Source organism: Zootoca vivipara, chromosome 7 (assembly GCF_963506605.1).
Source record: "Zootoca vivipara chromosome 7, rZooViv1.1, whole genome shotgun sequence".
Lineage (NCBI taxonomy): Eukaryota > Metazoa > Chordata > Lepidosauria > Squamata > Lacertidae > Zootoca > Zootoca vivipara.
Window position 1 is genome coordinate 73,974,500 of NC_083282.1, and position 22,230 is coordinate 73,996,729.

At 43.6% G+C, this 22,230-nt stretch overlaps 1 protein-coding gene across 2 annotated transcripts in view; it reads left to right on the top strand.

Moving 5' to 3' along the window:
- SRC (SRC proto-oncogene, non-receptor tyrosine kinase) overlaps nucleotides 1-21,870 on the top strand; it is a 90,065-nt gene extending 68,195 nt beyond the window's left edge. For both annotated transcript variants that reach the window (XM_060277273.1, XM_035122157.2), the window contains 9 exons: nucleotides 6,556-6,654; nucleotides 9,474-9,577; nucleotides 13,185-13,334; nucleotides 14,931-15,086; nucleotides 15,282-15,461; nucleotides 16,267-16,343; nucleotides 18,057-18,210; nucleotides 18,562-18,693; nucleotides 20,350-21,870. In XM_060277273.1, coding sequence (XP_060133256.1) covers nucleotides 6,556-6,654; nucleotides 9,474-9,577; nucleotides 13,185-13,334; nucleotides 14,931-15,086; nucleotides 15,282-15,461; nucleotides 16,267-16,343; nucleotides 18,057-18,210; nucleotides 18,562-18,693; nucleotides 20,350-20,558 — 1,261 coding nt within the window. In that variant the 3' untranslated portion in view covers nucleotides 20,559-21,870. The remainder of the gene's footprint in view (nucleotides 1-6,555; nucleotides 6,655-9,473; nucleotides 9,578-13,184; nucleotides 13,335-14,930; nucleotides 15,087-15,281; nucleotides 15,462-16,266; nucleotides 16,344-18,056; nucleotides 18,211-18,561; nucleotides 18,694-20,349) is intronic.
- Nucleotides 21,871-22,230: the final 360 nt, after the last annotated feature.

The following is a 22,230-nucleotide window of genomic DNA, read 5'->3' on the forward strand; positions in this document are numbered from 1 at the left end:
CGGAAACAATAAATAGACAGGGCCTGGCAAACTTCAGTTGGCAGAGCATTCTTTAGGGAAGGTACCATTGCAGGGAAAGCTCTGCCCCTGGGAGTGTTGAGTAATCCAAGGTGGAATCTCCAGTGATGAGGAGAGAGTTTTCGCACTGAAAGGGTTTGCCTTGTAGCCTTGTGAACCCCCCACTCCTTCCACACTTATTTGCATCCCACTCTTCCTCCAAGCAGCTGAGGGCAATGTGGCATATCTTCCTATTTTTATCTTACCCCTTTTATCCTCTCAACAACTCTGTATGCTTAGGCCACTTCAAACCATTTATTTAAGTGGTGTACAGTAAAATCGATCCCAAGCAAAGATTCCCCAGCTGTGAAGGCAGGGGTTGAGGCAGCCTCTCCAATAGGTAGGTTAAGCTGAGAGGAAGCAAGAGTGAGACCAGCTTGTTGAGAGTCACCTGATTTTCATAGGGGCTGAACAGAGCTTTTGAACTCAAGTCTTGCCAGGCTCCAAACCAGGAAGATTTATCCATCACAATTTGTGTCTCTGCTTAGTTATTCACTTGTCTGGAAGGTTGTACTGAAAAGTTTATAATCTTCAGAAGATCTCTCTCAAGACTGCTTTGGAAGAAATTGCAGGGGTTAAGAACGAAAAGCTCAGTTTTCCCTTGTGGTTGCAGCAAATTAAACAGGGACACCAAAATATCACAGAAGGAGAGAAGGGAGCATCACTCATTTCTAATATTCAGGCTGCCTCTTGCAGCCTCTTCCTCGAGTGAATAACATTCCCACTGTTCTCTGGCATTCTTCCCACTTCTGCCCCAATTACAATAATTCTATTGGGTAACAGACGTGTGTGAGAGAGCGGGGGGGGGGGATATCTTGGAGCCCTTTTTAATGGGCTGGCATACCGTTTTATTTTGCCTGTCATTCCAAACCAAGTATTCCTTCCCATAGGAATGGATCCAGTTTCAGTGTGCTGGCACTATAAGGCCGAAAACAGTAACTGAAGCATTTTCGCAATTAATAAATCAGTTTGTTAACAGCAAATAAAATTCCAACAAGTTACATAAACAATATCAACATAAGGTCGTTCCCCCCATTTACATAATGGTCTGCATTCTGTGCAATGGCTGGGTAATCTTTCCCTACGGTGGCAAATCTATTGTGGGAAAATATATAATCACTAGGAGTTTACCCCTCCAACCCTTCAGGTAGCAGAGAGATGGGGAACCTTCAGGCCCAAATGCAATCCCCAGGCTTATCTGTCTGAGCCTCCCCAGGACACAAACCCTCACCAGCCGCACCTGCTTTGCCCAGGCCATCTTTCACCATACTTACTTGGCATGATCATTGAATGTTTCTGCCTGGCTAGAATGTGTCCTTGGTCTCTGATAATCATTATTTTTAAAGGAAAAAAAATATTGTCACTTTCCACATTTGGTATAAATCTGCACCAGGGACTAGCTTCTGCTCAGTTCATGTTGGGACTGCAGGTGTAAGGTGTGCTAATGGAATATGCCTGAGGTTTAGAAGACCCCTCTGTCTAAAAGCATGCTATCACCCATGCTCCCAACATAGGTGGGAAAGCTTATCATATGCAGGATTTACAAACCCAAACAAACATTTGGGCATTGGTGTAACCATGAATCCATCGTTTTATATAACCTCTCCATGGTGAGCATCTTCCTGATACACAGATTGCATACTTCTACCCATAGTACTGTGAATCTCCCATCAAACAACCTGCAGAACTGAGAGAGAGACATTCAGTTGGTGTGCGCCCACTGTGTAGGCAGCATTTTAAATAGCTCCCCTTCTTGGTTACTTCTGTGTACACCACTCTGTGGTACATGATTCTGCAGGGACTCATTTAAAACAGCCTCCACCGGCAGCTGTTTTGTGTGCGTTGGTCCTTGCAGTTCTCTGCAGCATGCACATCTGGCTTTACCAACTCATTTGCACATGTGGGTGTTTGCATGAAAAAGATGCCTTTTAGTGCCAGAGGCAGAAAAACCAAATGATAGCCCCATATATAAAACACAGTGTTTTATAGCATAATAAACACTAAACTATTTGCTACACTTTAATCAGTCACCTGCTGCCTTATTGTTTAAGGTTGGCGCCATCATTGTGAACCAATTTTGTTTTCTATGATGGGGCAATTTTATGTTTTTTTGCAGAGGAGAGGAACTATTTCACACATCCTCCCCCTATGATAATGAAGTGGTGATGTCACCTGTGTATGTTGCAATGAGTATTGTAGTCCCATTTCCTTATGGTAGCTGTGTTGGCCAGGCTGGTACCATGATTTCACCAGTCTGATTTTCAATTGCATTAATCCAATGGCGGTATATAGGTGGGGGGAATAGGTTCCTTTATAATTTCCAGTCTGCCTGAGTTTCTGGTTGATCGTCCCTGCAGACACGGACACTGGAAGCTAGAAATTTGTTCCTATTCAACTAAGCAAACATGAGCACTGTGTCAAGGATCCTGACCAGTACAATTCCACTTGCCCCTGAGTATGGCTGATGCCTGGCAAACTCATGGCAGTTGCATTTCATGTTGCAGATACAACAAACCTGGAGTGAACTGCAGATGGCTATTAAAGTATGATAAAAAAAATAGCTAGCATAAAAATTGTCTTTGCCACCACTTGGCTCCCCCAAACTCGTTTTTCTGGAGTTGTCCACTAGACCTTGAGAAAGCTGCTGCCAGTTGCTGGCTGCTGGATAGGTCAGGGGTCCGACTAAGGGTCATATGATGTGTCCAAGTTTCAGATGTTGCTCACTTTGTGGAGCTTCCTTCATGCTTCTTAAAAAGCCTGTGAGAAATAGCACTTGATTGTCTATCGATGGTGATGCATAATGTGGCTTGTTTTCAAGGTTATATATAATCCTTCCTATACCTTCCCAGGATGTGGGGAAGATTTTGCCTTTTGTTTAGAAAGTTAACTCTGTGACAAGGGAGTCAGTAAAATCCAGAAACCTATGGAGGAAGAAACATTAGGTTGGCACTTGACCGGAGAGTACAGTTTTATCGTTCCCAGGCATTTTGGAGAGTTAGGCTAACTATTTTCCACCCGCTGCCTCCTTGCCAGTGGCAGTCTCTGTGTGATTCTGCAAGATAAAGACATTCCAAGCCACCTGGACATTCCTTGAGTGCTTTGGGGCTTAGCACAGAAAAGAAAAATGCAGACCTGGGGATTGGGATTGGGGGGGGGGAGTCCTGCCTGCATTCTTCACCCTCTGACCTGCTTTGCCCCGGGATATATTGCATTTACAGTGCTATGTCCTGTGTGGGATGCTGATAGAGACTGCTTGGAAACACAGATTTCTTACCTGACACTACTGGGATCAGAACATATTTGGTGTATTAAATTCCTGTGTGGGTATTGCACTTTTGCCTTCCTGAATCCACAACAAACTATTCAGAATTCAACACTTCTGCAGTTTGGCATTACTTAGTTTCTTCTAGGAGAGACAGCAGCTTTACATAATTTGGTAGAGTGATGGAGCATGGCTTTGAACATCCTCTCCATCAAGTCTTGCTAGCTACAATTTTTGTAAGAGCCTGAGCTTGCTGCTTCTGAAGTCACTGGGTTGTATCCATTCCTAGTCATACTCAGAACAGATATGACCTACTTAGATCCATTGATTTCTATACTTACTTACTGAAAGTAGAATGTACAGTAGTTGGATAGAACCCAGCATGGTATGAACATGTGTGCCCAGCGAATTCTAGGCTGCAAGTAGAATTGCAAAGTAAGATACATTTCCTTACAACTTGTCTTACTCGGTTCTGGTCTCTTCTACGTTCTTCTCCAATAAACAGTTGGTTAATAGACATAATGGCCCCAATCTTATAACCATGGTTAAAAAAAATTGGAACAGGCTGTAGAATTGTGCATTGATTCTACCCTTTCTTGTCCACACATACCTTAATGTTGTTAATGTTGGTATTTTAAGTAGGAGGGGTGCAATTTGCCTGTGGTGAGGAGAGCGCAGGAGATCACAACTGGCTTTTGATCTCCAAACTGTTAAGAGAGTGGCCCATTATGCCTGTGCTAAACCCATGGGCATAGCCAGGATTTATGTTGGGTGGGTGGGGGAAAGCAGAATCAATGTGTGTGGGGGGGGGGGGGCGCAGAACCAAACTATCTGCAACACAATTGGCAGCTGCCTACCCCCCCCCCCCGGCCGCCGCCGCCCTCGCCTTGGCTATATCCATGACTAAACCTATCGAGATTGACTAAAGCTAAGTTTGTTAAATGTGTGTTTCACATTTCTTTCCCTTTACATTTCTGCTTGATGGAGGAGTTCTGTGCAACTCAGAAGATTGCATAATCCTCAAACTACATTGCCTTACCTATTCTGCACAGCTTAGCTCAGGGGTCGGCAATTTTTTTTAGCTGTGGGCCGGTCCACTGTCCCTCAGACCTTGTGGCGGGCCGGAGAAGCAGCACCGGGGGAGGGGAGCTGGAAGAAGAGGCGAGGGGGGCAAGTAGTCCTCCCCAGCCGCTGCGCTTACTTTCCCAGGGGCTGCCGCCACCACCACCACCGCTGCTGCTGCTGCTTCTCATGGGTAGGCAGAGTGAGCTCGTCCGCTCCGCTCTCTGGCCCACAGGAGTACCAGGGCAGCAGCAGCAGCGACAGAGGGAAGATGAGCGGCGCGAAAGGGCTGGCTCCGGAGAGGGGCTGCTTAAAATGGCACTCAGCCAGCTCAGCCTAGCCCCCCGCCCTCCTCTAGGCAGGGCGGGGAGAAGCCAGGGGGAGGGAGCGAGGAGGCACCGCCACGGTGTGTGTGAGGGAGGGGGGATGGAATGGCGCAGGGGGGGGAAATGGTGCAGCCCAAATGAACAGAATCCTCATGCCGATCCACGGACAGTCCGCGGGCCAGATCCTGAAGGCAATTGGGCCTGATCCGGCCCACGGGCCTTAGTTTGCCGACCCCTGGCTTAGCTTATCCAACCGAGTAGCATTTTTTCTACCGACTTCAGATGCAGCATGCTTGTGTCCTTTTCTAGGATATAGTTTCTCCTTTATTTCTTATTCTCTCCTACCCCCCCCCCCCCGGGCTGCATGTATGTACTCTAATGTTATGTTCCGAGTATTGCTTTATGCTCTTGTGTGTTTTTTTAATTAAAAAAAAAAACCTTTTGCTTTTGAGCTCTGTGTTCCCTTTTTATTATCACAATTTTTCTTTTCTTTTTTGTTTTGTTTTGTTTGTGTGCCTATTTCCTCCCCATTCCCAACCCTGCTTTCTTGGACTTCCAATGCTCCATACAGCAGCCAGATTTGGTTCAGATTCAAATGGCTCCAAAGGTATTTTCAATGGGTACTTGACATGCCTTTTTAAGTAAGGAAATTCCTTATTTAAAAGGATCTTGTGTTATTTGTCATTTAACCAAACTAATAAGGTGCCAGCTGTGGAATCTCAGATAATGACACAGTTCAGTTGCTATGGAGACCACCTTATTTGCTTGAGTTATCCTCATTACCGGCACTCCAGTCATGGGTTGAAGAGCTTGCTGCAAAGAAATCCTGCATTGTTTGATTGGAATATATCACATAAATCATGCAAAACTGTTTTTGTTGGGTGAATGGGTTTTTATTTAGTCAACATCCTCTTCTTTTTGTCTAAGCCAGGATGGCCAGTCCATGTTCTGCAAGCTAGGGATGGGCACTTCTGTCTATTTTGGTCTGTGTCCCTTTTGCATGGTTTCATCTGTAATTCCATTCCGATTCATTTCCACATTAATCTGTTTTTTTATTTAAAAAAAACCCCTCTCAATATTTATTTAAGTATGCATTTTAATACATTTAATAATAATAAATGTATTTTGAAAGACTATAGATATTTAAAAGTGTATTTTGATACATTTAAATGTCCAAGAACAGTGTTGCAACTTTGGAGAAGTGCAAAATGCAATGAATAGCAAAATTCCATCCTGCAGATTGACCCCAAGTTATTTGTGCAGGAATTCGCAAAGGTTGAATTCCTCAAGCAACTCTAGTGCAAATCAGATTTGGCTCCCAGCAGCCCTGCCAAATTTGAATGAATGTATGCTTAAGCCACCTTGGCAGAATTTTTATTCAGAAAGGTGGGATATAAATGCCTTAACATAAATAATAATAACATTTCATAAACTGTATGTATTTTCTGTACATTTAATGTTGCTTTCTCTTATACCTTCTGGAAAAGCAAAGGGATTGCCTACTGATCAGCTTCGAGGGGAGGGACAAGATTGTTCAGGAAGTACCTTCATGTGTACACACACACACACACACACACACACACACACAAAACTGTTGGTTACCATCATCTTCTTTGTTGAGCTTCACCATCCACAAAGGGGTTACAGAATTCTGACCCACAAGCAAACATAGAGTAGGCCACAAGTATACATTTTGACCCGCCCTAGTCTAAGCAGTGGGGTCAAGAGGAACTGGATTGGAATCCAATCCAGGGGAGTCTTGGGGAGTCTGGGGATGCCAGTGAGTTGGGAAGGTAATTTGACCTATTTTGTCTTCACTGATGTATTCCTTTGTTTTGTGTTTTGCAGGGAAGGAGATTGGTGGCTGGCTCACTCGCTCACAACTGGCCAGAAAGGCTACATCCCCAGTAACTATGTTGCACCCTCAGACTCCATCCAGGCTGAAGAGTAATTGAAATATTTTAGATAGTTTTTGATAAACAGTGCAATGCTTCTGCCAGGCCTTCTAGCTTCTAACCCAAGCCTTCTAGCCATAACGGTCAGGGGCACCCCTCATTTCCCCAGATAATTCCTGACTTTGTGTCACACATGTATTGATCCTTTAGTTGCTGTGCGGAAGAGTGGTCTCAGACTGAACACTGTATCTAGAATTCTCGTATCACTTTGGACACAATGCTCTGAGGTTGAATCAGTTCACTCATACAGCTTTAAGCCAACTTCAGTGGTCAAGAGTGGAGTAATTGAGTGATGTGCATGGCTAATTGGGCCTATAGCAACTTGCTGGCTTTTAAGATATGATTAGTCTTTCCTTCCTATTAGATGTTCAGCGCCATTTTTGAAAAACACTGGTTTCTTCTGGGGGGGGGGACACACTAGTGAATACCACAGTATCTGAAAAAATAATGTCAATGATTGTATAAATCACATGCATCTCTCAGAGAGAGACCTAATGACTCGTGAACTGTTTACTATGTGTTTCTCACTCCCTACACCTGGCTTGGGGAACTTCGGGCCTTCAAGATGTTGTTTGACTACAACTCCCATCATCCTTCACCATTGACCATGATGGCTGAGGATAATGGGAGCTAGAGTCCAACCACCTCTAGAGAGTCACCTAGCCCTGCCCTCAGTGGACCTTTCATACCATCCAGTTCTGTTTATGAGGTACAGTTCTTAATGTCCTGCATGTACCTACTGAAGCTATCCAGTTTATTTAATACTGAAGTTTGCTTTCCAACTAAGTCACTTTTGGATAGTGCACTACTGGATATTTCCACCTTACTAGTAGGTAAAAGGTAAAGGTAAAGGGACCCCTGACCATTAGGTCCAGTTGCAGACAACTCTGGGGTTGCAGTGCTCATCTCGCTTTATTAGCTGAGGGAGCCGACGTACAGCTTCCGGGTCATGTGTTCGCTTCTGGCGAACCAGAGCAGCACATGGAAACACCGTTTACCTTCCCACTGTAGCGGTACCTATTTATCTACTTGCACTTTGACGTGCTTTCAAACTGCTAGGTTGGCAGGAGCAGGGACCGAGGAACAGGAGCTCACCCTGTCGCAGGGATTTGAACTGCCGACCTTCTGATTGGCAAGCCCTAGGCTCTGTGGTTTAACCCACAGCACCATTTTTTTTGAACTTCTGGGCAGTTTAGCATCTGACAGAAATATTTATGACTATAAAAATGAGCTTGCTCTATGGTTTGTTACCTATAAAGACTCATTCATACATGGAGGTTACCATTTGATCATTAGAGTGGAATAAGTGTTTATGTATGAGTGCTAGCATGACATTGGTGTGCTTCTTAGAACGGGTTCAGAATCTTCAACATTTTTGCACACCGTCCAGGAAAATTTCACAGGATTTTGAAACACCTCCCAACTTGGTGGCCTGTTTCTCCAATCCTCGGATGACCTTTTGGCGAAGTGCCTGCTTGGAACGGGTTTTGTTTTTCACATTGCAGCTTTTGTGGCAAGGAGAATCTAGAAAACTGTGGTGACGAGCCCCCAACTTTCCAGTGATCTAACTTAATATCTGTAGATGGAATAAAAGTCTGTAAATTAGAACTCCTTCATACAAAATGCTCCCCCTCACACTGATATCACCCCTGTGTAAGAAACAATGTGCACCAAAGGAGCGGCGGATGATCAGGCCCTTATTAGAGAAACACTGTTGAATGAGTATTCAACACTTCTGGGGCCTAGTCTGGCCCATAGATGCCTCTCACAGGACCATGGATCAGGACAATGTTTTCCTGGCATGAAAACACATGAGCTTCCTTCAGCCTTGGTGTTCACATATTTATCAGGCTTTAAGGAGTTAAGAATCTAGCAGCCCTTGGCAAAATTTAGTGCATTTCAGAATGTCGTCTTTTATCCTAGGATAAGTGATTTATGTAAGAACTCAAAAAGAGCTCTGCTGGATCAGAACAAATGTCCATCTATTTTAGTATTGTTTGTTGGAAGAAGCTAGTCAGATGCCTCTGGGAAACCCACAAGCAGTGTGTGGAGTGTTCCTATTCAGCGCCTTCCTCCAGAAAACTGCAATCTTATTCTCCCACAACCTGCGTTTTCCAGTGTCCCCCCCCCCCCAAAAAAAGTCAGTCAGCATTTTATATTGACTGTACTTAATCCTTATTTGCACATTTTTGGGTTTCCCCATTTAGTTCCCCCCCCCCGCCCCCAGTGATATGTTACTTCTACAAACCTTCCCCCAAGCCTACCAACACCTCTTTTGTTTGTGGGCAGTGCTATTTTGGTAACATAAGCAATGACATTCATACTTGAACATTGAATATTGGAAATAGGAATTGTAGCCTTTATACTCCATGAATTTGTCTAAAATCCTCTTTTAAAGCCAAGCGAGTCAGTGGTTTTCATCACATCTTATGACAGTGATTTTTCACATATGAGTTATGCATTGTTGCACTTCTTTTTCCCTTTCTTTTTCCTGTCGCGAACCTGCTAATTAATTTCAAATTTGCAAGGTATTCCTGGGAAGGTCATAATTATTCTTATATTTTATAGAGCCCTACTTTCAAGCTCTTGACCCAAAGAATGAGAGCTTAGCACGTCAGTTCAAACATTCAGAAGAAAAGTGTGTAGTCTTGCTTCCTGTTGGTCAGAAGCCCTTGGCCCAGGCACTTGCCATGTAGAAGTTGTGCACTAATAAGAAGATTGATCCTTCAATATTTAAAAAAGTTAACAGTGACTGGAAGAACTTGGCAAAATGGGACCTCTCCCATGCTCATGTGTATTCCACTATTGTAGGTGGTATTTTGGCAAGATAACCCGCCGAGAGTCAGAACGGTTACTACTCAATCCAGAGAATCCCCGGGGGACATTCTTGGCAAGAGAGAGTGAGACAACAAAAGGTAATGGCAATTTATTTAACATCTCTCGAAATAGCAGTTTCTATGAGAACAAGCTGGTGTTCAGAGCTCACTTCCCTTGCATCTGGGACAGTATTTGGTTTTCCATGTTCATAAAAGACCGTTTCCTAAACTTCTGATAGCTGAAGTACATTCTTTGTTTCCAAGTTTAAATTGGGAAGTAAAGCCCAAAAGACTTACTTTAGCAGGTGTAAGAATTTGGTGGCCTCAGATGATCAATAAAGTGTGTTTCTGGGCAAGTCGCCATTCTGACTCAACCAGAGATGCACTAAAGAGCTGCTTCCAAGTGCAGGTATTTCTGCTGCAAAGGGAGGGTGAGGAGGGGCCTACACAGGTCCGGCTCTAGGGGTAGGCTGGGTGGCGCGGGGCGACAGGGTGCCGCGCTGCGCCCGCCCACCAGGACGGGGGCGACAGAGTGATCGCCGCACCAGGGCGCCCGACATGCTTGAGATGGCCCTGGGCCTACAGACACAAGGATATGGACGCCCTTGGGCTGCTGAAACTACTTGGGGAAAATTCAGAATGTTAGTATGAACTTGCTCCAGCTGGTCTCTTATCTTGAGATACTTAACTATGATAATAACAAGCAATAATAATTGGTGAGTAACGCTGGCATTTCAACATTATAGCTGCCACAAATGTGCGTGGACTCACTTTTCATTCTGGATAGTTCTACAGCATTGGAAGTTTTCAATTCCAGAGCCTGGAGCTTGTACAGTCCTCTGGTCCTTTTTAGTTCTGGCCCAAGGCTCTTAATATCAGGTATCTTAACTCAAGAGTGTGTGTTATTGTTATGTCCATGTTCCCCTCCTCACCCTCACCCTCTCTCCTTGTATGCTAGCCATAGTCTGTTCTATTAACCAATCAGTAATCTCTCTGACTCCCGCCCTGTTCTGATTTGATTGGTGGAGAACTGGATGGGATTTAAATATCTAACGTAAACAGAGATTCTGGTCCTGTGCCTGTCCTCTTTACAAGGGAATGGTGCTGAAACTGGGTCACTGAGCTGGGAATAGCTGGGTAACCAATGGCAACAAGGAACTCTGCAGTTCCCTCCTATCCTTGCTGCCAGGGGCAGTTTGTTGTTGCGTTTATAGGAGCTGTTTAATGAAGTTTGTGTTTGGGTGTGAGTGGCATTGTAGGAACCAGTTGGTGGTAGCAACACACGCGTGCCAGAAATAAAAGCCATGTGAGCAGAGTTTAGCTCAGGATGTCCTTTGCCCTGCCCTTCCCATTTCTGTCATATGTGACTGGCATGTCAAGAAGGGCATAAGCGCATGGAGGGATCAAGCATCATTGCTGTGAGCAGGTCAGGTATTTATTAGGGTGAGGAGAGAGGCACTGGAGATATAGCAGGAGCATGTGGTTACGGCACTTCAGCAGTGACAGAATGTCTGCCAGGCATATTCTGTTCAATATATTCAACTCAAGATTTCCCTGCTCTTCTCTGAAATTATCTCCGATGCCATATATACAAAATCCTCATGTGCGATCAACCCAGGAAACTAGCTTCTAGTTCTTGTGGATGTGAGAATAGATTTGAGAATTCAGTTGTGTAAGCTGGAGAAATGGCTAAACAACATTTCCAGATGTTGGAGGAAGACCTTGGTGCTGTGCGTGATCCCTAGCTCCTCCTCATGACTAGTAGAAGCATAAAAATTTAAACAAAAACGGAAAAGCATGCTTAATTTGAATAATTCATGCAGGTTGCAGAGTTCAGCTTTTTCTCACTTCAGAATCTGGATATCCGGTGCTGTTGCCAATTATCTCTGCATAGAAAGTTTTGCCCATGCAACCTCAGTAACCTGGTGGTTTATTAGGTTGTGGATGTTTTTGCCTGGAACTAAAGTTGGGAGCTGACATACAAATAATGTGTGATGTGTAAGACACTCTGTGGCTAGCCATGGAGCAGAAGGAATGGGGTGGTGGTGATTCCATTGAGGACAAAAGCAGCAGCCAATGTGACCAGGATGTCTTTTTAACAGGGATCACTCTCTAAATTCATTTGCACAACAGAAGCTCTAGTTTCTTTTCTTCCCCCTTAGCCTCCAGAGGGGGCCCCCATCTACTCTGGAGCCCCCCCCCACCCTCTGGAGCAGATGTTAGGAACATACAAGAAACCAAAGGAGAGGAAGAGTTAATACTGTAATCCTATGTTTTACTAATGGCCTTAAACTTTACAGAACATTAATATCGCATTCAGGTACTAAATAGTTCATTCACATTCTTAATTGCGGTCAATGTATAGCAGGTACCACACAAGAAATTGAGGAATGAGCTCTTTTCAAAAGCCAGTTTCAAAAATGCTGCTGTCCTGTGTTTTGAAAACCTTTGCCCAATAATCCTAGCTTCCACAGAACTTGTGTCAGCTTTTGGGTGTTAACGCAACAACAGTTTCCCCATATAATTGGTGCATAGCATTAGCAATACAGGAAGAAAGGACAATTCCCTATAGATTTGCTGCCAGTACCTATTTCCCTCCCCTTGAGGTGCTGCAGCAAAGGTCTCTGAGGTTTACGTTAACCCTGCACAAATTAGCTGCTGAAGTTTGACAGGATCAGAGTGGAAGCTGAGCCAGCTGGAGGCCATAATTAGACAGACCTGGCCTTGCCAGCTGCTTTTGTTCTTCAAAGGTATCTACTCTGCATCCTGCCCCCCTCCCTTCATATGAATTCTGCTGTGAAGTTACTAATCTGCTGACGGCAGCACCAGCTCTCTTTCATGGACATGTCATGAGGACATGTGAGAGGCTTCCTTGAAAACCTGTGTGTTCAACATTTTCCCCATCCTAAAGTGCCACAAGGAAATGATGAATAGATAAGGTTTTTAATCTATTAGTTTTCCTATACTTGGTTCTCATTTTTTACAAGATGGACCATCTCACATCTGTGCTGGCTGAATCAGGGTATATGCATATGCTACATAGGGACATGGGAAGCTGCTTTTTATTGAGCCAGACGATAGGTCCATCTAGCTGAGTACTGTCAATGTTGATAGACAACATACTTCTAGAATCTCGGGCGGGTCTCTCCTGACCTACCTGGAGATGCCAGAGATTGAGCCTGGGACCTTTGGTTTGCAAAGAAGACATCTGAAGGCAGCCTTGTTTAGGGAAGTTTTTAATGACTGATGTCTTAATGTATTTTTAATCTTTTGTTGGAAGCCGCCCAGATGGGCAGGATATAAATAATATATTATTATTACTATTATTATTATTATTATTATTATTATTATTTAATCAGGGACTCTACCACTGAGCTACAGTCCTTCACCTCTTCTTTGTTCCTTGGGCATCTAAACCAGGGTTTCCCAAACTTGGGTCTCCAGCTGTTTTTGGACTACAATTCCCATCATCTCTGACCACTGGTCCTGCTAGCTAGGGATAATGGGAGTTGTCACCCAAAAACAACTGGAGACCCAAGTTTGAGAAACACTGATCGATTCTAAACCTTTGCAATGCTGTTAATATTTTATTCTAACCTTTGAAATAATAAATAATGCTATTCTCTTGGTAGTCAGTTCCGCTACGTATTGGCTGCGAAGTATCTCTTAAACCCAATCCTGAGCTGTTTCTGCTTTTTTCTGGTAGGTGCCTATTGCCTCTCTGTCTCAGATTTTGACAATGCCAAAGGACTCAACGTGAAGCATTACAAGATCCGCAAGCTAGACAACGGTGGCTTCTACATCACTTCCCGCACACAGTTCAGCAGCCTTCAGCAACTGGTGGCCTATTACTCCAGTAAGTGCCATTTCGGCTTCTGATAATGCAGAATTTCTTTGCAGAATACAGAGGCTCTGTCTAAGGTACCTTGAACTAAAAAGCAAAAGTGAACCTGCTTGGACAGCATCTTATGGGCACCATACGTACTTAAAGAGATTGCCACCCCCTACCATAAAACAGCATATTGGCTCCATATATTGGCTCCCTGTATATTATTCCATGATAATTAAGCAGACTGATCCACCATGATTTTGAGCATCAGTGTGTCTGGCTTGTAACCAGAAGGTTGGTGGTTCGAGCCCACCCAGGGATGGTTGTGGGCAGAATTTCCTGCATTGCAGGGGGTTGGACTAGATGACCCTGAGAGCCCTTCCAACTCTAGAGTTCTATGATTCCATGAAATCAAAAGGTTGCAATGGTATTATAGTCCAGCTGCCACTGCACCACAAAGCTGCAAATCTCAGTTTGCCTGATGTCAAGCAGGATGGCAAGGCTGAACAAGGTGCGCCCTTTCAATAGGTTTCTGCTGCAGAAGAAAATAAGTTGGAAAGATACATATTTTCTGGATACTTCTGACTTGGGTAGACACTGGCAGAGTGTTAGAGACAGGAAGTGATTGTCAGGTGACGGTGGTGAAGAATGGTAAATAGTGCAAGAGAGAGCTGGGATGAAAAAAGAAAGTCGGTTTACATTTGGTAATTGAGATGGTAGGGAAAAGAAGCTGGGCAGCTTCTTGGATGATGTCCTTTCTTCAGACATAGATGGTTCTGATCATGTTGGTTGTACTTCATTGCATCCAAGGAAATATGCAGTTCCTAATTGAATTATGGGATTATTGTTTGCTGTGAACTGGCCCTAAATTGACCTGCCACTTACTGAGTCCCAACTGAACAACCATTTAGTTGTCTTCAGAGCTGCAAGATATTAGTTGTTTCCAAAAAAATGTGCACTTCTACCTGATAATGTAGAATTGTGGGCAACTATGAAATGGTTATAAGATTCTGGCAGCAACCTGGAAATTCTGGTGGGCAATCGGTATGAAATCAGACCAAGACATATATATCTGACTTTCATAACTGTATTTTAAGATTTTAAAATCTTTCACTTCTTAGCATGGTAAGATGTTTGATGAATCATAGATAGTGCTTCTGAACTTGTGATAGGTTTCTTTCTTTTATGTTGGAGTCAGTATATGGCATTATGAACCTGGTTCTAAGAGGACTCTTTTTGGGAAATTACTGTTTTTTGCAATTTCTTTTCTCTGAGTTAGGTAGAACAATTAAGTAGGGCAATGAATCCTTATAGGAAATGCAGTCTGAGACACCTTAGAAAGTGTTCTGGTGCTTGTCCCATTTAAGTGCTTCCTTGGGATTTGAAGAACATTTTATATAGAAAAATCTCACACACACACACACACACACAGAGAGAGAGAGAGAGAGAGAGAGAGAGAGAGAGAGAGAGAGAGAGAGAGAGAGAGAGAGTAAGAAATAGAGACTCAAGGAGATTCAAACTGGGTTTGAGAAGGAGAGAAATAGTTCCATATTCTTAAGACACGTTTCACTTAAAGTGATGTTTCTTATGCCGTATTGTGATATCTGTGTCCCTCTTCCTCAGAACATGCAGATGGCTTGTGTCATCGTCTCACCAATGTCTGCCCAACCAGCAAGCCTCAAACACAAGGTCTGGCAAAGGATGCTTGGGAAATCCCCCGGGAGTCGCTGCGGTTAGAGGTGAAGCTTGGGCAAGGCTGTTTTGGAGAAGTGTGGATGGGTAAGGATTTCTAGCAGGTACCTGAGCCACAAAGTTCGCCTTCTAGCCCGATGGGCATATTTCAGGCCATGTCTTTCAGCAAGGGGAAATTAGGCAAGGCCCCCGGCTGCACAATCTGTAGGAGGCATGGTACTAGCTTAAGTGTTCATTAGTGAAAAGGATGCCTTTGTTAATCTACTTATATTTCTACTCCAGGGACCTGGAATGGCACCACCAGGGTGGCAATAAAGACTCTGAAACCTGGGACAATGTCTCCGGAGGCATTTCTGCAGGAGGCACAGGTCATGAAGAAGCTGCGCCATGAGAAGCTGGTGCAGCTCTATGCTGTGGTTTCAGAGGAACCCATTTATATTGTAACAGAATACATGTGTAAAGGTGAGCAATGTATTAAGGGCAGTGTACCAGATGTCTTGTTTGGATGTTCTCCCCCTCAGACTGAAAGGGCAAAATTAAATGGGCTAGGAATCTAATGTTGGGAGCAGAAACATTTTACCCAGTCATTCAGAACAGGCAGCATTTGGAAAATGAGCTTGTCAATTAGGCACCATCTAAGCACCAATTCACATAACCCAGGCATGGCCAAATGTGGCCCTCCAGATGTTTTGGGACTACAACTCCCATCATCCCTAGCTACCGGTAACAGGACCAGTGGTCAAGGGTGATGGGAATTGTAGTCCCAAAACATCTGGAGAGCCACATTTGGCCATGCCTGACATAGCCAAAAGGATGTGTTACAGATGTGGGCTGAATGGATTTACGCGGTTGTTTGTGTGGTTTTATTGTATCTGTGTGGGGTTTATTACCTGTTTGTTTGTAAATTGCTTTGGGTTGCTCTAGGCAAGATAAAAGTGACTTTAACCAATTTAATAAATAAGAATAAGCACTGAAGAGGCCTTGTGATTGTTTGGCAAACAATTCAACCCTTGCTTCCCATGTTGCTGCAACATTTGGGGAGTGTAAATTACAGTTCAATCAAGATGTGAGGAAAAACTAATGAAGGGTTTTTGTTAAGGCTTAAATTCTTTCTACACTCTTTAAAAAACAGCTCGTTGGCTCAGTTAAATTGTATTGTTTGCTCTGTGAGATTAAAACAGCTGCAAATTCTGCAGAGGGAAAACATCTGCAAAAGTTTAGGGTTTACTCCAACTTCAATTACTGACAAGTGTATGTTCTGCTCTAGGAAGCCTCCTGGATTTCTTGAAAGGGGAGATGGGCAAGTACTTGAGGCTGCCCCAACTGGTAGATATGGCAGCTCAGGTGAGTCTAGCATGCTTTAAGAGCCAATCTACATATGCTGTAGGCTTGTAGGATGCTGCTTTTCCAGATCTGTATGACTCTAGGCCACTGTTGGAAGATTGCCTATTTCACATGTTTGCCTATAATAGTATCTCCCTGCATACAAATATTTAGCATGACAACTAGCTGTTGTAAAATCTGTCTCCCTGACATGCTGCTTTTCTGTTGGTGGGGGGTGTTACTGGCGAAGCATTTTCCAGTGCCCTTTGGTTTCCTTCAAATCTATATAAGATCTCTGACCATGTCTTGCTCCCTTTTTGGCATTCGAGCCTCTTCCCATATCTCATTTTCTGTGTGCGCCAGCTGAGACAGAGTGCTGATGAACATCTGTTTCTTTCTTTTTCTTTTTAAACATAATCTTTATTAAATTTACCGAATAAACACTGGTACAAATCAATAAATTTTGTCAACATTTCCAGTTGTTTTCTTATAGTGTATATGATATCAATTATATTTCACAGCCTAAAAAATGGTAGACAAAATAAATCACATATCTTGAAATAAACCTATGAAGAGATTTTTTTAAAAAAAGAGGGGAGAGGAAAAAAGAAAAGAAAAAAAAGAAAAGAAAAAAGCAAAAAAGAAATGTGTGTGTGTGTGTGTGTGTGTATCAATTCCAATCATATTTCTAATATTATGGTTCTGCAACTTCCCTTCTTCTTCTTCTGTTTCTAACAGTCTTCCCTTTTTTTGGTGTTGTATCTTTCATTATCCATATACAATTTTTATTTCTTATTTTATAAATATGCCTAGGTGAAATATTTACAATATTTTAACATATATTTTCTTAAAGACCTTACGACACTTGGCATTGCTTTGGTCATACATCTTAATTGTTCTTGTTCCTCAAACTGACTATTAAGGGTTTGTGGTGCGGTTTTTGTCGATGAACATCTGTTTCAGTCAATGCAACATTAGCAGCTATGCAAGATAGGCAGCCCACCTGATATTGGCTGACAAATACCTCCTTTTTCATAGGTTTAGCTTCATTCAGTCCCTTTACTTTTCAAGAGAACTGTAGGTTCATTTGACTCCAAGTTCATTGCTTTTGCTGGTTGGTTTGATATTTAACACACACACACACACACACACACACACACACACACACACACACACACGGCTTTACTACATTAGTCTATATCTTCAATAGTTACCTGATTCCTGGTAACCCTGGGCTGACTAGATGGCTGAATAGAGCTGGCTGATTTGACTAATGCTTTATGGGTAAGCTCTGATAGATCATAATAATCATTAAAGCAAATTTGTATATTTTTTACTACATTTATATCCCACCTGAACTTCAAGGACCTCAAACTGGTGTACATAGTTTCCCCTCTCCCTGTTTTATCCTCAGAACAACCCTGTGAGGCAGGTTAGGCTGAGAGACAGTGACTGGCCCAGGGTCACCCAGCGAGCTTCATAGCTGAGTGCGGATTTGAACCCTGGTGTCCCAGGTCCTAGTCCTTAACTCAGAGCTTTCCAAACTTTTCAAGCTGGTGACACTTTTTGGACACGCATCCTTTCACAACACAGTAACTCAGTTTTGCATCATTTTGTGGTAACCCTAACCTACACACTGCGGCCGACACACTAATGTGTCACGACACAGTTTAGAAAGCTCTACCTTAACTATTCCACCACACCGGTTTTCTTTTGTGTTTGGGATTGTTCCAGATTGCATCTGGCATGGCTTATGTGGAGAGGATGAACTACGTACACAGAGATCTCCGAGCTGCCAACATCCTTGTGGGGGAAAACCTGGTGTGCAAGGTAGCTGACTTTGGACTGGCCCGGCTGATTGAGGACAATGAATACACGGCAAGGCAAGGTATGAGCTGCACTTTCCACTTGGAAGAAATAAGCAGCTGCAAACTAGTTAGTGCTTCAGAGCTGGAAGAAGTCTGGGTAGCAATGCAGAGTAAAAGCCCCGCGGCCCCAAAGCAGGAAGCATTAGCAAGACAACGTGAAAAGGGAGCCTTCATGCCAACATGACAAATTGCTGAGTACATTTCTATGATTCTATGCCCTGGATTCCTACACTTTTGCTATTGCCGGTGAATGATGCAGAAGTAGTGGTAGACTTGGTTGTCAACATCCTTCATTTCTTCCTTTTGTTGTGTGCTGAATAATATATGTTGTTGTTGTTGTTGTTTACAATATGCTTGTCTGTCTTGTTCAGGTGCTAAATTCCCCATTAAGTGGACTGCCCCAGAAGCTGCTCTCTATGGCCGGTTCACCATCAAGTCAGATGTATGGTCCTTTGGAATACTGCTGACTGAACTGGCCACAAAGGGCCGAGTACCATATCCAGGTAAGTGGTTTTTTTCCCCCTACACATCTTTCTACAGGTGTTCAAAGGGGCCACAAGACCAGCTGTAGCAAACTCCTCACTCACTTGGAAAGGGACAAGGATCTCCAAGGCAGAAGAATACTATCTCCTACAGTGCTAATAAAGAGCAGGCAGGCTTTATCTCTGATAAGAGTGAAAGGCAGCAATTTACCCACCCACACCTCCAGCACTCTGTGGAAATGTACAGTATATCTGATCTTTGTGGTGTGTTGCTTAGCTCCAAAACTAGAGATAAAAAAAATAATCCCTCTGCCTGTTCTTTACAGAGGATCTTTAAAGAGGAAGCAGAGCATTTTAATGCTGTTTAGGAGACAAAAGTTGTGAGGTTGCATCCTGTGGTTTGGTAGAGTAGATGCAGCCCATGGACTTGTGGGTTCGCCCAACCCCCTTGGTTTATCCTATTCTTTGCAATTTAATATATTTTGTTTGTGTTTTTATTTTTAACTGTTGTACGTCATTGTGAGTGCATGGACGCTAGGCAGGTGGGATAGACCCCCTTGTGGGGGGCCGGACTATATTTTGAAAAAAAAAATGAACGAATTCCTATGCCCTACAAATAACCCAGAGATGCTTTTTAAATAAAAGGACACATTCTACTCATGTAAAAACACCAGGCAGGCCCCACAAATAACCCAGAGCTGCATTTTAAATAAAAGGACACATTCTACTCATGTAAAAACACGCTGATTCCCAAACCATCCATGGGCTGGATTTAGAAGGTGATTGAGCCGCATCCGGCCCCTGGGCCTTAGTTTGGGAATCCTGATATACACCAACAATAAGACCTTTCACAATTATGGGAGACAAAATCAGCAAGTGTCTTATGGAAAATGGATTTCTCCAGAGTTTTAATTCCTCTGTAGAGCTCTGCTTTCCTTTTGAAGCCCCATTCATATATCACTGTTGCAAAATGATAGCCTACCGGGGGGGGGGACCACTCCCTTTTATTCATGTTTCAGTTCCACATCAGTAATATTATGGATGACCTTATGAGTGGCTCAAATCCCTGAAGTGGTGTACAGCATGAGAAAAATGGCATTGAATACAAGAGAAGTTTGATAAACAATAAAATCGTTTCTACAGACTATAAAAAACATCCGTATGTTACAAACACATTACAGGATTGAGCTATGGGGAAAATCCCTGTGTCCCATACCCAGCTAGTGTCTAGCTCTCTGTTTGCTGGCAGGAGAAGAAGAAAGGTAACAGGCTTTGTGTGAGAGATGGGAAGTTTGTGACCCTCCAGGTGTTACTGGGTTCCCATCATCCCTGGACGTTGTCCTTGCTGGCTGGGGCTGATGGGAGTTAAGAGTCCAGTATCTGGAGGGCCACAGGCTCCCCCTCTCTGCTTGATGCCAGACTTTAGGAACACTACTTAAATCGCTCCACTGTAATGCAAATTGAACTGTACTTGGTAAACAGGAGCGTAAGTTGTTAGCAACACTTCTGTATATTTTGGCTAAACTGTTCTACTGAAGAGCCAGGTTGCATTCTCCTTTTCTGAGAAGTGATAATGTCTGGGATCCAGGAGTGGTATGCATGTATGTTGCACTTACATGCACGTAGTACCAGTACTCACAGTGTTTACTGAAGACCTGTCTGCTTTTGTACCAATAGGTATGGTGAACCGGGAAGTGCTTGATCAAGTAGAGCGAGGCTACCGGATGCCCTGCCCACCAGAATGCCCAGAGTCTCTGCATGATCTGATGTGTCAGTGTTGGAGGAAGGATCCTGAGGAAAGGCCGACCTTTGAGTACCTTCAAGCTTTCTTGGAGGACTATTTCACATCAACAGAGCCTCAGTATCAGCCAGGCGAGAACCTATAGATCTGGGAACAGAATTCAGTGCCAAAGACTCTATGCTGCTCCTACTGCATATGTGCTCAAGCGAGAGACTTTGAGCCATACTTGAAACATGTCTGGAGCACCTGCCAGGGTCTCTTCCTCATTCTGCTGATTTGCTCTTCCTTTTGAGGATGGTACCGGGGGGCCCCTTTGTTAAACAAATGTGGTGCCCTTGGCTGTTATGGGTTACCTAAGGCCTCAATCGGTCATAAATTAGCAGTGTCACGGTTCTACTTTTTGATATGAAGTTGGCTACGGTGCAGAGAAACAGGGTTTCAGAAAAGCCAAGTTCTTCCAGAAGAGAAGAGGCCAAATGAAAACCAGGGATCCTATTCCTGTGGGCCGCCTGCCCTCTGGAGTCTGCCCTCCCTCCAAACCATCCTTCACACCCATCAGCAAGAACATGGCAATCCTGCGTCTGATGGTGATGATGTGGGCTACTTCATGGCTGCATGGCTTCAAAGCACTTGGGTCATCTCTGATTGACTTAGTGGTGATGCTACAGCATTATGCCTTTCCAATTCATATGGCTTCTGTTCTCCTTTATGTCTGAAACCAGCACAATTTCCCCCTTTCCTTGTCCTATCCAACCCCCACTGCGTGGAATTGGATTGACTGCTTCACTCCAGGGGAAAAATGGCAGCCCGCTTATATTTGGAACATGTCACATTTCCATGTACTTATGGTCCTCTTTTTATATGTGTAAATATGTACAATCTGCCACTGTTCTCTTCTGGGCCACTGAGGATGTGTCACTGTCCACCCAGTCTTGTATTGTGTGTGTGTGTGGTGCACTTGCTCTTAGCCATAGAAGAAACAGGACTCAGGGTACTGGGTTTGCAGTATTGTAGGGTTTGGTTCATCTTTGCCTTGGAACAGCGATAGCAAACGTGGTGCCCTCCAGATTTTATTGGACTATGATTCCCATCATCCCTGATCATTGACAGTATTGGTTAGGACTGATGGGAGATGTAGTCCAACAATATTAGGAGGGCACCACATTGGTTACTTGGATGTTGAATTGAATGAACTTCTTGATGAGGTCATACTCTGCAATTGATTAGGGATTTTAATGTTGATGCTTGTGGTAGTGATGACTTTTCAGAGCTGTGTTTGTTCTTGGACTGCAGGCTTGTCTTCCAGCCTAGCCTTTCAAAAACCCTAATAAAGTGAAATTATGAATAGAAATGTCTTAGACTGGCAAGAAGGGATAATACTCTACCTGGGTCGTAAGTCCCCTAAATGCCAGCTGTTAGCCCAGGGAATAAAAGTCTTCCACATGGCATTTTAAGAATTCATCAAGTACACAGTTTCTTCTCTTTTCACATCATTGCATCTTAATCTTAACCATTTCCAAGGCTCCTTGGTCCCTCAGGGCCATAATATTGCTGCTGGGCAAACTTCAGCTGAACAAGTTGCTCTGCAGTGCTGCGTCAGCACAGTGGGTGCACTTCTGGTTCAGACAGGGTAAAGAGGCCTTGCATTGCCCTGCCATCCAAGGGCAGCCCCCTTCTCCCATACAGTATATGAAAAAGTGATACACATGGGGAAGAACAAATCCAACAAAGAAAGTAGCAAAGTACATAGAACTCTGCAAAACTTGATTTTTGTCCCCCCCTCACTAAACCTGCTTCTCAGTGCTATATGATCCCCG